Genomic DNA, 16526 nt, shown 5'->3' with positions numbered 1-16526 from the left:
GATACAATCCAAAGCAGAGCTGCTTCCCAGCTCGAGACTTACATTAAGTCCACCAAATCAGTTTGGTGCCTGATGCAGAGCATTTCAGAAACTTCTTTCGCCCCTTCCAACATTACATAGTAATAATCATGGAAATGGATAATTAACGAGTCGCTTTCCAAGACAGGAGACCTCATGTCACCTTTCGCGTTCCGGAAGCGTGACATGACCAGGAAAGTATATTCTCAAAGGCGCTTTAGGTGCCAACCCACGGGGACCCTTCTCTTTCTCCCACGGGCCCACTCAGCTTCTAGATTTTCCAGCTAGTACATACAACCTGAAGGAAGGCTGTTTTCGAGGGACAGAGAAAGCCCTTTAGGGTGAACCTAATTAAGTGGCAGAAAAGGTGACGTACAATGCACATATTAACATCAAATCAAAATCCTGTGAGCCTTTGCTTGCAACCAGGCAGAACACGATCTGATTCACCCTGCAAAACTGCAGCATGGGCTCTCTCCTGTTTCTCAGCAATGCAGATCACTCTTCCCCCCCCCCCACCAAGCTGGATAATCACAGCCATTGCCAACATTTGCAGGCAGCTGAGATTAAGAGGGCTTCCAGTCAAGCGTTTAAAGAAATAATTAACTTCTGATATCTATTGGTATAATTACATCTTCCACTCGGCTCGCCTGGCCATCTTTCACATGCTTCTGTGTTATTTGTCCCCACCCTTCCTTCTAAGTGGTTGGAAGAATATTTCTGCTTTGCAGGGTTAATGAAAATCTATCCACAAAGGGCTTTTTTCCCTGGTATTTAAAACAATTGTTTACCCGTGGATGCTAATGCAGAATATATCCCATTGCTTTATTCTCGTTAACCTTTAACCGCAGCACATTTACATTATTTCAGAAGGAAGACCAAAATCAAAATGTTATATTACACTCAGAATGCCAGTTATGTCCCCTTCCACATAAGACACTTTTTTTACTTCCTCCTTATTCCACCACACTGAGTATTCTAGGTTGAGGCCATTGAGCATGCCTAGTCCTTCCTGGGTTCTTTGGAGAGGGGAGGCACTTTCTTGGGAGATCTTTTTTTTGCTAAAGATTGCATTCACATCTTCAGGTTTCCTTCACCCTGCTGCTGGACTTCACTTGGGACTCATTTGGCTACACAGCTCAGCTCTCTTCATTTGCATCTTAACCATGAACCAACATATCCGGTACTTTATTCTGCACTACCCTCAAATTGCCTTCATTTCATCATCAGCCTATGTATGACACAGTATTAAGTGGTGCTTAGCTACTTTTGTTTTAAAGTACAGTAGTAATCTTCCACCTAGACCTATCGACCTATAGCAGTTTCCAGACATATGAAATCTGACATGCTTTGCTAACTATCCTGTCAGCAGGTCAGGTGATTGTAAGAGGTGGAGTAGCAAACACCCATTAGCAACATCAGGCTTGTGTAGTGGTCACCGCCTAACCCTTCAGGTCCCAGCCTTCTCCTCTGCCACCATTCCTTTGTTCCATCTCCTGCCAGGAAGTGCTGGAAATACAGCCCTGCTCATGGGCAGCTGACAGAGCTGTGGGATGCAACTGCTTGTAAGAAAGTGGCTTCTCCTGCTTTATCACACCAGAGAGGAAGAGGTGACTGGGTTATCAATTTCATCTCCAAACTAGGTAAAACAGGAAATGGGGGTGAGCTGTCAAGACTTGCTGCCTCCTGAAAACCCCACCCTGCCAATGCTTTCCTGCTGGCTGCTGACATCCAAAACATGAGTGTGCAGCAAAGCCAGAGAGTTTCACCAGCGTGTCATGCTTAACATGACCTGCATATACAATGTCAGGATACCATGGTTTGGCAATAAGCCAACCCAAAGATAACAGATACAAGATAGGACAGCAATGGGAATAGTGAATTTCATATCAATAGTTTTCTGCCAATTCTAGAACAGGTGACTATAGTAACTCAGGTGTGGGAGAAAGCACTGTAGAATGATTTCATTATTAATAAAGAAATCCCCTGCCAAGAATTATGAATAAATCTTGGTTCTTGCTTTCTTATACAAGCAATCCTTATAAGTGTAATTACCACTTTTCCTGGATAGATAGACTATCATATTGAAAGTTTTTACAGATAAACATGAAACAGACAAAATAAAATAGCTGTACATTATATATACTTTTTCTATAGACATCATTGTCATTATGTTCATATTTCTTTTTTCATGCAAGTTTTACAAATATTTATAAATCATAGAGGGAGAACATGGTGCTTGTGGATGTGTTCCTTGACACCTGAAAAATTTCATGCCCGCCCTTTTGAAATTATATTTAAAGGAATAAAATAAATACATTGGAAGCTGGCATGCCGCAAAGCAAGATAAAGATTAAAAAAAAACCACAGAAAGCCTCTGGCGATTTTTTTTTTTTAAAATAGGGATAAAGGTCAATGGATGTCCTCAGCATAGCCCAACAACATGCATTACAGCCCTTCCATTGCTTAACCGACAATACGTTAAAACTGACACTTTTTAAAAATGGTCAGTCACTATGCAAAAGGAAATATTTTTAATACAATTAAAGTTGAACATGGCAAGTAAGGATAATTGCAAACAAAAAGACTAAATTAAGTGTGGTAGTCAAAGAATTAAGGGCATGATAGCTGGGGGGGAAACCTCTGGGGTACCCCAGTTCCTTTGGGACCCTGAACATGTACTTAATTTGCTTAATAGTTAATTCAGGGCTGTTTGGGCCCCATAGGCATTCTTAAAAAAGGCTTTAAAAACCAGAATGGTTGCAGTCTAGGACTCTCACGGGTTATGTAGATACTTAAAAATAAGATTTAAAAAACTGAATTGGAGTGATAGCTAGGATCTAACCAGGGTGGTGGATGGCACTCTCTTAGTTAACTTCTGTGTTTTATAAGAGGCCTAAAATGTTATCTTTTCTGCTCTTGGTTATTGTATATTACATTTCTCAAGCTTAGATCAATATTTAATGATAATGGAGTGCCAAACAAAATGAGGCACTATACGAAACAGGTAAATTTACAAGCTGTGCCCAATGGGCTACTGAATCAAAGTTCCGATGTGCAGTTATAAGAAAGGAAGTCCTGTACTACAAGTTCTCCAACACAAATTCACACCAAGGGCCAATGCTATGTCAGTAGCTGTGCTCTGACGTGAATCGCTTTTGGTATCCAAGACAAGTTTTGGGACAGAGCTCTTTGATGTTGTGAAGGAAGGCAAATGAACACACTGATCTCCTAGCTCTGAAAATCCAGTGGAGGTCAAGTAAAAACACTACCCAAGCTAGGCCTGTCCCACTGAAGTAAAATCAGCAGAGACCTGAGATGCAACCTAGTCCAGAAAGCGGCCAAATTGCACTGAGCACCAGCCAAGCCCTCTAAAGCAAGGGGATGCGTGTTGGCTCCCAGAGTTGCTGGGCCAAGTTGCGTGCCTGCTGGATCATAAGTTCATTTGGCATGATGCCCAGATGGATGGTCAGCAGCTCATAGCACTTCACCACTTCATTGGCATGTTTCCTGCCAAAATAACGGAGCAGTTTCCTGTTTGAGAGAGTAGAAAATGGGTAAAGGTGGGTGGTGGCGAAAGGGTGAAACCAAGAAAGTTCTACAAAGCCTCAATGGTCTATCCAGCACAAGACAAAAGCATTACACGTCAACTATCAACAGGCTTACAATAAGCTAAAGTATAGGCATACAATTTTAGGCAATTTAAAGATCTCTCCCAATGTTATGCAAAGTAAAAGATATAGTTGCAAGAATGGTGATGGTTACAACACCTTTCAACTTCATATCACAGAAAGATAACTTGGTTTAAACTTGGAATGTTAGAGGCCGCACACTTCAAAGTTGTGAGTTATACCAATGCTAGGAAGAGGCAGTTAAGCTAATTAAGCTGTAAATATTGTCCTTTTCATCCAATCACAGAGCTTGAATCAAATCCCTTCGGCACCCATCAGTATCTATGGAGTCAGAAACCTTGCTTACCTGTAATAATCACCTGCCAGTGTCCCAATGGGAACTGAATCATCAGAAAGCACTGGCACTTCCATAACCTCCAGCTTATATCCCTACATGGAAACAGAAAGAAATTGTTAGGAACTGAAGCAGATGTATGTATTCTTAGCTCACGGCTAAGGAAGGCATCCTCATCCTAGTGCTCTTCAGAAAGACTGGACTAAAGTCATCAGTCTGTACTATCTTCCTGTCGTCAGTACTTAATTGCCACATTAGTTGTTCATCCCCAAAACTGGAAAAGGCCAGTACCTCATCAAAGATGAGTAAATCTGGCTTTACTGGTAGGTCTCTGGAAGACGTGCAATAAATCAGGAAGGGTTTCTGATTGCAAGTTGTTTAAACAGCAGCAGAAAAAAAAGAGACTCTCCTTGGCCATAAATTATATCAATTAAATAAAGAAACTAGGAGAAGCCAGTTATAGATTTAATGGGGAAAGATTATGAATTTAATTTGGGTATACCAAAACAAATCTCTGTATATCATTTGCATCACACTCTAAAGAAAGGGTCTTCGGCTTCTGAATCAACCTCTTTTATATACCAAGTTGTAAAATAGCATCCTGCCCCTCTCTTTTCCTCTGAGTTCCAGGTTCCTCCATAATTACCAGCTCATTCTCAAACCAGAGGAAGTAGGTACAATAGTAGTCTCCATCCCGGACCATCAGTGTGGTGTAGCCCTTCTGCAAGTAGCTTCGAGCCAAAGCCACCAATGACCATACCTGTGGACCAAAGGCAGAGAGAGAAAGGAAGGTAAAAGCTGCTTTAGAGTCAGCCCAAACCTCAAATCCAACATCTCCCATTGAAATTATATCAATATATATATATACTTGTCAATCACCCATTATTACCTTCTTTTTTATAAATTCAAGCAGAGGTCCTTTGCCTAACTCTGAAGTAGATTCCTCTGATATGCCAAGTGATGGAGCCACCATTTGTCCTACTGTACGATCTACATAGATGAAATGCACAAGCCCTGGGAAATTTTCCAAATATGTAGATGAAAGCAAGTTAAGAACTTGGTTAAAGATTGGCATCTTTTCCATTCTGGCCATGACCAGCTCGAATAGTAGCCTTAAACATTCACTCTCTACAACAATATTTAGACATGTCATAGAATTTTTGGAGTCAAAAGTCCAATCCTTATTTTTTAAAAAAACACAGAATTAAATGAATAACAGAGCTATCATTTAATCTCTTTAGAGTTTAATATTTGTCCAGGAGTATGGATACCTCCTTGCTGTATTTCTGTTATTCTTCAACACCGTGTTTTTTTTATGGCTCTGCTCCAACAACTGAGAAACTTAGGAACTGTGCTCTTCTGCTCCCGTTTTGCCACATGCCTGTAGCAAGGGAAACCCTTAATAGGTTTTGTGCATTGAAGATGGAAAAGAAATTCTTCTTTTCAAGGCTGTTTTCCCAAGAAATTCCCTCTCTGCCAAGGTTGCTTCAATAGTTATTTCAAAACAGTATTTTGCTCAGTGCTTCCCTTTTCCTTCTCTAGAACCTCTCTATTTTCCTATAGGTCTTCCAGCATTCCCCCACCAAAATGGAAAGATGGGGAGAAAATGGTGAACATCAAAGGATATGACACCATGGTAACATTACGCTTGCTCTTCACCAGTAGGAAGTCTTTCCAGTCTTGGAGCTTGTCCCTGACAATACAAGGTGGAGAAAAATAAATAAATAAATTACTAATGCTGTTATGCGCACAAGTCATGAAAAACATAGCTTGGCACCTACAAATCCTGCAACCCACCAGACTCTCTGCTGCAAGTTCATCTTTCTGCTCCTTCTCACTCACTGTGTGAATTGCTGCACCTGCTCCAGCAAATTCTGAGGCAGGCCTTGGGCCCCTGAAGATCCAAGGAAGAGAAGCCGATATACAGCACAGAGCTGCCGCCGGACATTACAAAATGCCTGCAAAAGCCTGAAACAAAATAAATATCAGTATGTTTTAAGAACATCTCTTACTCTAAACATCACTCCTGATTTGGGCTTGCATTTTTTTTCTACAATTTCTTTTTATAAAGAGCACATCAACGATTCAGGAAAACTAATTATCCATATGGAATTCTTTTCCTTTTCCTAATATTTGAGTATGTTTTCTGTATATTTTCTTTGCTGTACAAAAGTATTAGCTGAAGTATTGGACTCTTTAGCTTTAGGGGGTACCTTGGACAAAACAACCTCTTGTTTAAACTATAGCATTCCCATTTTAAGCTTAAAACTACAGTTTCATCTGCTTCCCACCTCAGGAAATGATCTCCTGTCCCTCTGGGTTTTAGCAATCACAATCAGTTGGAGCTTTGAGAGCCCCACTCCTGCTTATTGTACCTTTCACATTTTAGTTCTCGCTATATTCAATTTTGAACATCTTTGTTTCTCCTTTGTTAATTATTTTAAACAAGATCTCTATTCTCAATACTCACAGGTGCAAAATCTAAACTATCCCATAGATATATTCTGCTTGAATGGATCAATTTAATTGTGCTTATCAGTCAGCAGGTGTGATAATTTTCACTAATACTCACTCCAAGGAACTCCCAGACTCACTTCGAGAGGAAATTTTGTTCTTTAAGTCCTGCCAAGTATTCTGCAACTGATATAGGGAAACAAGTTGCATTCAGAATCCATTGCACAACAGAGTTCAGCTCTTTTCTTATTTAGGAGGTCTCATTATCATTCCCATAGCAAAGTGGGATCTCAAGCACTCAATTCTAACCCATCCTGAAGGATTCGATTTTACCAGTAATTAACCCAGCCCTCTTCGTATTGAGAAAAACACCCACTAACAGTACTTATTTTCTGTGTAGGTGAACTTAATTTTTACCTGTGACTCTTGTCCACCTAGTTTCTTGACAAATTTGTCCATTCGATGTCGGAGCTCCAAAAATAATGGCTGAGAACGCAGAGGTTGCCGGGTCTCCTGTCCCTCTTTCAATTTCTTCTCTATCATTAGGATTCCATCCAGCAATTGGTAGAGAGAAAGAGCTACTTGGGAACTGGGGTTCTAGAAGACAAAGAGGGTGGACATTTAAAGGGTGGACATTCAGAACCCGCCAGTCTGGATGATATCAAATGAATGTTTGAGGACTCCGTTCACCTTTGTGAGGAGTACCAGCAAGATGCCTGGCCAGAGTGAAAGGCAGTGCAGTGTGTGTGGCATCATGGGGCAGTAGCCTTCTTTCAAGTTGACATCCAGAAATATTCTCCGTGGATTTGTAGCTTCTGAGGCTGGGGATTCTATAACATGCAGCAAATCCTCAGCCACCTAGGAAGAAAATGTACAGGTGTCATGGAATTAAAATAAAATGAACTGCAGTATATATTCAGATTAATGTTCCAAGATTTCTTGTTTCATTATGATTTAAGAATGTGCCAAGATAATCTGCTAATACTTTGAATTTGTGATGGCAATGTAAAGCAATAGCTCCAACTACTGACAATTTTAAAAAGCAAGTAGGGAATATGTGGAGCAGATATTAGTCAGAAGTGAATTCTAGGTAGCTAACTTTACCACACTTCTCCCTTATTACCACACTTCTCCCTTACGCTGATATGTACAGGTTTGAACAGAACATATACCCAGAGTTTTTTTAAAAAAATTAGGATGAGGCAACTGGTTCAAACTTAAATGATTCTTTCAGGACAAAAAAGAATTGGGTTGGAGAATGCCTTGGAATGGGCAGCCTATCCATCTATATTATGCAAAATGGACACATGTACTGTATCACAGAACAAGTCTCCCCAAATCCTCCAGCTAGGAGTCTGTATTGGTTGAAGACTATGAAGATTGTAGCCTAATACATCTGGGGGGTACCAAGTCTGGGAAAGCTATTATTAAAAAAATCCCTTGTTTTCTCTTCTGTCTTGAACTCTTTGATTCATTATAGAATAGTCCCTAGCCTCACTCCATTTGATGAGTTTCTTTATTGCTACATTTTATCTTTTGTGGAGTTTCATAGTGTTTGAGAGGTTTCATCTTATTCTTTTCTTCTTCATACGAGGACAACAAATGAATGCAAGCCTATGCTAGAGGCTTGGTTCACAGAAAGGACAGTGAGTGGGTGATGGGAAACCTAAAGTCATTTCTGATTTGGTGATAAAATAGATGAAGGTTAGAGAAAAGTGTAGGAAAGAGTAAATCCCAAAAAGATGAAGTACAAAAATGGATTATAAAGCTAGCAGCCCTAATCCAAGCACTTACCAAGAAATCAGCAGAATTTACCTCTCCATCACTCTGTGAATCCACGCCCTCAGTCCAGGCACTTCCTTCAGACAGCAGAAAAAGAAGAGAGACTAAGAGTGCTTCCAAACGGAGCCTCCTTATATACTTGCCTCTGCTTCAAGTACAAAATTTTACTGATATGTTCAGTCACAATCGTCTTCCACTTGGAGCCTTTGTGTTCTCACATATTTTCTTTTTTCCACAAAAATCCACTAAAAATAAATGTGGAGTAGCTGCATAATAACTACTCACTGATAATCCTTATAAGCACCCAAGATACCCTTACCTTCAAGAATGGGAAAGAAGTCAAAAAGACAGCAACTAACACAAGAGATTTTGACCATCATTGTCCAATCCAGGCATCTAGAGCAATACATATCCCATTTTTCCACAGGTTTTCTCAGCTTTATGCTATTATTTTTCTAATGTCACAATAGTAGTAGAGCTCTGTTGCAAGCAAGCAAGCAAATAGTAATTGCCATTTATTGCAGCCAATTAACATGCAATCCACTTATCCTGAAAAAGTCCTACTCAGAGCCATAGCAGAATGCCCCTCATTCTCCATAATCTCATCTCAATGTTCTCCACAATTGATCCCAAACTCACCCGTGCTCTGTTGGCTAGGGGAAGCCTTGGGGGTGAAGAACTCTTCAGGCATAGAGTGATCATCTGCTATCTGAGGGAAGGTGGAAGGGAACTGACTCAGCCAAGGCTCAACATGGCTTCCTCCCATATGCCCCTGAAGAAGTTCTTATAGTGTGCAACAGAGATTAACCATCCTGGCAAAGAATGTATCCCAAACAGCTTGTCCCAAACCTCAGAGAAGCTTTCTTGTTTTCTACTTATTCAAACTTCTGAAATCCAGTCCACACCCAGCGTCCAAATCCCAAGCCACATTAAGTATCCGAAAGACCAGCCTGTACTCACCTGTTCTTGAGAAGTGCTGTGGTGAAAGGGGTTGTTCACTGGAATACTCTCACTGCTTTGAGGTCTCTGAAGACTTATTGCTCCCTCTATAGGCTGAACAGACAGATTTGGCATCAGCATCCAGTTCCACTATAAAAAGCTATTTTTCCAGTGTTTAATTTTTCACAATGCCTAATCATAACTTAATTTTGTAGCCCTGTGGGAAATTAAAATAATAGAAAAACATGGGAAAATAAGCATTTTCAGAAGCTAATACTGTAAATAGAAACTGTCACATTCATCCCATTCTTCTTTTAAAAAGCTTAGGATAACATATATTTATTACATCTTTCAACTTCATTTTAGACAGGTTGAGTATCAATGACATTTACAGCTGATGAGGATTTGAACTAATCTTCTGAATTCTAATTCAAGTCCAATAATTAACTACCAATGTCATTCAAGAAAGACTCAAACATTTGAGCATTTGTACAAAATCGCATAGAGCCAATGTTGTTTAGTAATTAAAATACTAAAACTGAAGAGAAGCTGATGTAAGTTCATTTCCAACCAAAAGAGCTTTTGATCAGTCACTATTTTTCAGCCTAATACCCTTAATTGTTAAGAGAAACACTGGAGAAGGGAGTGCTTATTATGTTCTCTTAAGCATCTGAAGGAAAAATAGCATATATCTCTATTTCTGGCACATAAATATTTATATGAATAAAAGTTCTCCATTCAAGATCCCTATCACAGACTTCTGTTTCTACCTAATTCTACTTTGACAGTCCATCCCAGAACAGTTATCAAAAGGATTCTCAGAGGGAAGGAAGAAGAGGGTGATAGGCCAAGAGATTCTTATGCAACTCCCTTCATGTGGAATAGTTATTCCTTTACCTGGCCAAGCACTTCGGAAACAGGCTGGTCCTTAAAAGAGCTGGGATATAGATCCTGCACAATCAGGAGCAAAGTGAGCAGGTCAGCTGGTCGCAGAGAGCTGGCATTCCGGCTGGAAACAAAGTGCCGCCAAGAAAAAGAATGTAATTGTTAGGGAAGCCACATACTGTATCAACTTCCCTAAGGGACAAAGAAGGCAAACTGGAGGACCAGACAATAGGAAGTATCAAAGGAGGAAGCCCAGATAGTGGGAAGCATTAAATATTTTATTGGGAAAAGCGGCACCTGCATTGGGGGAATATGACTCAGGAGAACTAGGATTTTACCTGGAGTAAAAGGCAAGTAGTTTAGTGTGTATGAGCAGGAAGGCATGCACTACTTCATGTCCAGCACGTTCAGTGTTACTATTGATGAACTGCACAACCTGGCGCTCCAAGAATTCAATACATTGTTCACACAGCTGCGGATGGATCAGCCGTTCTACAGCCTAATAAAAAAGAGCAGAGGGAGATTTTTATTTCAAAAGCTTCTCCACTCCCACCTTTGGAGCTTGTAGTCCTTCAGACAATTCCTCTGTAGTACAAAAAGTACTTTTCTCCTCCTCTAAACAAATGTAGGATAAATTCCTTCATCCCAAGCCCTATTTAATTAAACAGTACAAACACCCTCAGTACTAGCACTTTCCCCATTCTAGCGGTCTCTCAGCCTATTGGCTCAAAAACTCCCACCTAAAATGGCCAATACCTGCTTTATCCTGAAGTTATGCTTATTTCTTACAAGGGACATTCACATATTCTGGCTTCCTATCTCCATTCTTAAAATGATGCACCTCACAAGCATTTCAACAATCCCATTCTACCTCTACAGCAAAACTCTGGTCTTCCTCACGCAGCTGGTTATACGTCTGCAGCAAGCTCTGAAAAAGCCTCCAGATGTGAGCTCGTTGTTCAGTTTCTGTTGGTCGAAGTCTAAAAAAAACAACAATCAGCTGAGTACAGCCAGAGCTAATTTTCCCTTTCACCACCCTCCCCTTCATGCTTTGCCATTGGTTCCCTTTTTTATCTACAGTAGAAAATGCATTCCACAGTCATTATCCTTAACTCAAGCAATACAACACAGTTGTTGATAAGTACTACAAGCCATACAACAGTTTCTGTGTTGCTGTATTTGCCTATCAATTATAATACTAACTTTTCTATCTCAGAACCTTATGACCAACTTCTAACACATGGGTGATATGTGTTAGAGCAGTGGTTCTCAACCTTTTTAATGCCGTGACCCCCCAACTGGTCGTAAGTCGAGGACTACTCAACTGGTGCAGCACCGTTTGCAGAATGGGACTTTTGATGGGCTCAGCAGGGCAGAGACAGCCTGGACAATTCCTATTGGCTTTTGAAAGCCAATAGAATAAAAGGGAGTAGCACAGCTAAGGAAAAGGGGGGGAAAAATGGCGGACTGCGTTGTTTGGTGACCCCCGTGAAATGGTCGTTCGACCCCAAATAGGGTCCCTACCCACAGGTTGAGAACCACTGTGTTAGAGTTTCATGAAGCTAGTATTCCCAACATGGAGTACCTGAAAATTACAAAGCCTAGAACTGGCATTGGCCAGACGGTTGTATTATAGCAGTGGTTCTTGACCTTGGCAACTTCAAGACATGTGGACTTCAATTTTCCAAAATTCTCTAGCCAGTCTCCTTCTCAAAGTTGAAATACAAATGTCTTAAAGTTGCCAACATTGACAAATATTTTATTACAGCTGTATGGCCAGGACTACTACATGTGCACATTTCTGCAAGTGTAAATTGTAAGTGTGAGGAAAATGAAAAAGAAGATCTTGCTCTCATGTCACTTAGCAACAATTACAAAAGAGGAGCTTAATGTTAGTAGAGCTGAAGAACAGCATATAAAAAGCCTGGTTGATGTTCCATCCAAGAAAAGGCCACAATGAAAAATCCAGCAAAACAAAAATCCCATCTTCACCCAGTCACTCACTCGCGATGGAAGAGGTGACTGTCCAGTGTGACTAGGCCGAAGTGAGCCTCAATTAATCTTCTGAGCACATAGAGCTGACGGCGCAAGTCATCCTCACTCTCATGGCCGTCTCCATTCATTGCAATGTAGAGGCACTCGCCAAACTGAAAAACAAGCAAAACACACCCACAGAACTGCATCAGCTACAAGTACAAGAAAACAAAATCAACAACATATTACTGGTAACGTTTACCATAAAATTAACATTACTTAGAAGTCCTTTTTACTACTCCAAAACTTCAAAAGTACATTTTTATTTTTAAATAAACCATGTTTGAAGTCAAAGGCAGTTCACTAATGATGGTTAAAGTCACCGAGCCCACTTTAGAGAACACTGTCTGAGACTTACCAAAAAGTGCCCATTCTACAATATACTGTTTCCAGGATGAATTTGGCTCGTGGTTGACAAAAAAATGACATTTATAATTTATTCTTTGTAGGAAAAAGGATAAAAACAAAAGTTTAGTTTAAAATATTGAAACCAAAAAATAAGGAAAAGAATACAGATAGTTCAGTGACCATTCATTCAGCAACTGTTCAAAGTTAGGACATCACTGAATGAGGGGACTGTTTCTCATAGGTGCAACCATTGCAATGTCCCATGGTCAGCTCACATTATGATGGTCGCATCCCATGGTCCTGTGATTGCCATTTCTGATCTTTACAGCTGGCTTCTGGCAAAGTCAATAGGGAAGCCAGCAGAATGTTGCAAATGGTGATCACCTGACTGCAGGACATTGTGGCCATGCAGGATTTGCCTAACAACAGCAAATGTTAGCAATGGAGATGCCAGTCCCAATTACCATCATTACATGAGGACTATCTTTAAATGTGGAGTTTGCTGTTTAATTATGTATCCTCGGATGTAATTGGATCTCAACTAGGCATTCCCTTCTACTAGCCTTCTTCTGCTGGGCCTTAAGAGTTACCTAACTCTGGACAGCCAATTTTAAGAAAGCATGTACTCAATAGTTCTACATCCTCCCACACCAATTAGATCTTTAAGGAGGATGTTAAAATAAAGTTATTTAAAGTGCTTCCATATAGACCAGGGGTGACAAACTGCTGGCCCATGGACCGGACATGTCACATGGAAGCCGCGCCCACCCCATTGCCAGTAATGGCAAAACCGGCCTGATACGTGGCACAACATCACGTGACAGCGCGAGTTTGACATGCCTGATATAGACCTTTCACTTGCTCTGCAAACAATTATTAACTTCTCTGGCACTGCAGGCAAGAAATCCCTTTTGGAAAGCCCTCTCCAAGCTTGGATATAAGAGGAGCTGAACTATATACAAATCCAGCTGAAGGATGATTCTCTTGGGACTTCATATGCACATATATGGATATATGTGCTTTAGATATCCATGGCACCTAGGTTATCAATTAAAAAGTCCAAATTGGCTTAGACCACAAAAATTAGGCTATGACATCCTCTGATAAAATCTGCCTGCAACTGAAACACTCAGAAGCATTAACTGAGAAGATTGAGAGACTCCTCAGCTAAACTGTAGAAAAAAAATCTGGGTGGCTCTCCTTTTTGACTGAAATACACCCATAATTGTGGGCAAATGTTACGTGAACTAATGTTTATGGGAACTAAAAAGCAATTCACGTAAGAAGGCCCCAGGTCAGGGAAAGATATGGTGATCTTTACTTACTGCTGCTTTAAGCAATGTTATTTAATACTGTTTTATTGTTATTTTTAGCTTTTTAAAAAAGTCAGAGTTGTAGAGAAGATTCTTTTTTGCACAGAAACAAAACAATTGGGAGAAAATAGAAAATATTACTTTGAAACTGGACAGTTAATTTCTGTCCTAAAACAAGTGGCATATCCAGAAGATATTTGTCCCCTCCCTGTTAGAAGTTCACCAACTGCTTGCAATACAGAGCAGTGAGTAATTACCATATGCAGCACATAGAGATGCTTGCCATTTTCAGCAGAGAAGCAAGTGTATGTGTCTCCTAACTTTTCTAGCATAGTTGCACAGGAGATGATCATGGGGGCAAACAATGTGTTGATGCTGTCTTCCACAGAAGGTATCTGTAAAAAGAAGGAAAACCAGCAAATATTCCTGTCTTCCAATTAGCACACATAACTTGGAAAAGCAGAAACCTAATATCCTTCCAAGAAGTTATACATAATCACTTAAACAGGAGCATGTAACTATTAACCTTCCCAACCACATTAGGCCTTGCACAGCAGGCCAAGAAGCAATATTTCAAAAGTTTACAGGGCCACTACTCCTTTCTTGAGTGATTTGGCAAGGCTTAAAGGACCCATTGTGCTCTTTAATCCCCTGAACTACAAAACATATACCGGTACTGTAGAAACAGGCCTAAAAACGTTTCTCCATCTACTCACATGGGGCTCTGGGGGCTGCAAAAACTGGCAGACTGCCATTCTGGCATCCAAAGAAACCTTAGGTACACTTGCTCTAATGCTTCAAGAATTACAATTTCTAAATGGAGCTGAACCCAAGAGCATCAGTCTCCTGCTCCTGCATTTCTGCTAATTTTCTCTTCAGATCTTACTTCATCATCATTCTGATCCTGGGTTCCAAATCGCTGATGTAGGATTGCCATAAAGTCTGGATCTGCCCAGTAGAAAAGGACTTCAGCACCCTCACTGGAAATGAGGATGCACTTCATCTGTAGAGAAATATACACACACATATGTACACATAGCTTTTAAGGTGGTTATCTAAATTTAGTTCCTGTTTATGAGGAGCTGAAAAACAAAGAAGAAAGAAGACCAGTTTTGGATCTAGCAAGAAATATAAAGGGGGACAGTAAAAATGGTAACCACTGAAGAACTGAGCATGGGTCAGTAAGCAAACTTAGCATCTATAACGGTGGATATCGGCTGATGGTGGTCCAAGGGGGCCTGTAGAAAGAAGGAAGAGCCAAGAACCTCTTCTCCACTGCTTGGTATACAGAAACAAAACTTGTTTCTACAGTTAGCAGAGGAAGAATGGAAGGAAAGAAGCAACACCCAAGCTCCCCGCTGGAAACCCACCAGGACTAAGCGCCAGGATGTCACGACGATTTCTCCGGAAGGAAGAGAACTTTTTTTCAGGCCACAGACGGGCCCGTTGCGCCCAATTGCCCTACCTTTCCCGTCCTGGGACACGCCTCCAAGCGAGGCAGGGATCGGTGCGAACGTGCAAATGCGGGGTCTTTTCAGTTTTTAAGCTGAGCAGAAAGAACGGCCCAGTCCCAAAGCGGTTCTCATCCACTCCAGACGAACTTGTGTAAGCCAAGCTAAGCCCGCGCGCGGCTGGGCGGGCGGGCGCGTGACTCTGCCCGGGAAAACGTAGGAACCGCAGACTCAGCTCCGCCTGAAGCAGAGAAGGCTCAGAGCTCCCCCGCCCGCCGTGGCCGCCCTTTGGGCGTTGCTATTTAGGGGTTCGGTTTTCTTTGGATCAAACCGGCGGCCAGCCTACTAGGCAGATGGCGGAGAGGAAGGAAAGCGCCATTGCCTCACCTATTTCCTCGCCACTCGGTTGGCTGTTTGGCTGGTTCAATGAAGCGCGCCGCTCCGCCTTTGAGAGGAGATAGGGCGGGGCTCTTTGCCAAGGTGCTGGCAGGGACGGCGAGATGAAAATTGGTTATCCGAGGTGAAGATGGAGAGACACCCCGAGCGACCCCTCGGTCTAGCAGGGCCGCAAAGGAAGGAGGCACAGTATGTTGCCTTTTCTCTGGGGAGGGAGGACAGAACCCCTTTTCACTTGCATCCTGGCTGCTTCCCGATGCCGCTCAACAAGTCCTTTTTCGGCTGTGAGGTGGTGTCGTGGACTTAATCTCTTCCCTAACCAGTATCTGTGGCAGCCTTACGTCTGTACTGATATCAGAGAAGTGTTTTCCCCTTTCTCCCATCAATTTTCGCCATGCATGTGAACTGATAAGTTTCACTGACCAAACTGAAAAGTAAAGTTTCGCTGGTCAAAGTGGTGCCAAGTGAATTCTAAGAGGTGTGATGACTTTAGGCTGATGGAGCCACATCTCCTCCTCTCTGCGTCCTAGCCAGTGCCTCCCACAGTATCTGCTTAAAGTATTAAAAATCCATCAGGAATGATCAGCATCTGACCAGAAGTGGAGATGGGGTTAGAGAGTGAGCTGCCTATTGAAACTAGAGTGAGCTGTCTCTGCTGCTTTAGGGCACAAGGAGGCCAGCACCTATCAGCTGGTGTTCAGGATGCTTCTGAAAGTGGGTTTAGCACTCTTCTGGAATAACAGTAAACTTGAAAGAACTCTTTTTGGACATGAGTTTAGTGCTATTCCAAAAGATATATCAGCTTATAATGTGCACCCACATAAAATGTGCACCCACATAAAAACCCTAAACTTGCTGGTCTAGTCATCTTTCAACATCTTCGCCTCCCAACCTCCAGCCCCAGTCCATTGTAGGAAGAGTATTGATGCATGCTTTCTCA

At 41.4% G+C, this 16526-nt stretch overlaps 1 protein-coding gene across 5 annotated transcripts; it reads right to left on the bottom strand.

The window, feature by feature from the left end:
- Window positions 1–2144: 2144 nt before the first annotated feature.
- On the bottom strand, window positions 2145–15603 carry HPS1 (HPS1 biogenesis of lysosomal organelles complex 3 subunit 1). Of its 5 annotated transcripts, none has more exons than XM_039363974.1 (19): window positions 15578–15603; window positions 14626–14742; window positions 13997–14134; window positions 12049–12191; window positions 10916–11024; window positions 10383–10543; window positions 10057–10168; window positions 9181–9273; window positions 8860–8929; window positions 8233–8297; window positions 7129–7296; window positions 6856–7035; window positions 6557–6624; window positions 5827–5952; window positions 5612–5677; window positions 4874–5018; window positions 4631–4744; window positions 3997–4079; window positions 2145–3552 (listed from the first exon to the last, which is right to left on the bottom strand). In XM_039363974.1, exons 2-19 carry the CDS (start codon window positions 14740–14742, stop codon window positions 3390–3392), a joined length of 2121 nt encoding a protein of 706 aa, XP_039219908.1. In that variant the 5' UTR covers window positions 15578–15603; the 3' UTR covers window positions 2145–3389. The 5 variants fall into 5 exon arrangements, 4 of the variants coding, with proteins under 4 accessions (XP_039219908.1, XP_039219907.1, XP_039219906.1 ...); XM_039363973.1 differs by lacking the exon at window positions 15578–15603 and adding an exon at window positions 15110–15568; XM_039363972.1 differs by lacking the exon at window positions 15578–15603 and adding an exon at window positions 15205–15568.
- Window positions 15604–16526: the final 923 nt, after the last annotated feature.

The sequence above is a fragment of the Crotalus tigris genome, unplaced genomic scaffold (assembly GCF_016545835.1).
Source record: "Crotalus tigris isolate CLP2741 ecotype Arizona unplaced genomic scaffold, ASM1654583v1 scf7180000019640.300790, whole genome shotgun sequence".
NCBI lineage: Eukaryota > Metazoa > Chordata > Lepidosauria > Squamata > Viperidae > Crotalus > Crotalus tigris.
The sequence above is the reverse complement of the archived record's forward strand: the minus strand, read 5'-3'. Positions and strand labels throughout refer to the sequence as shown.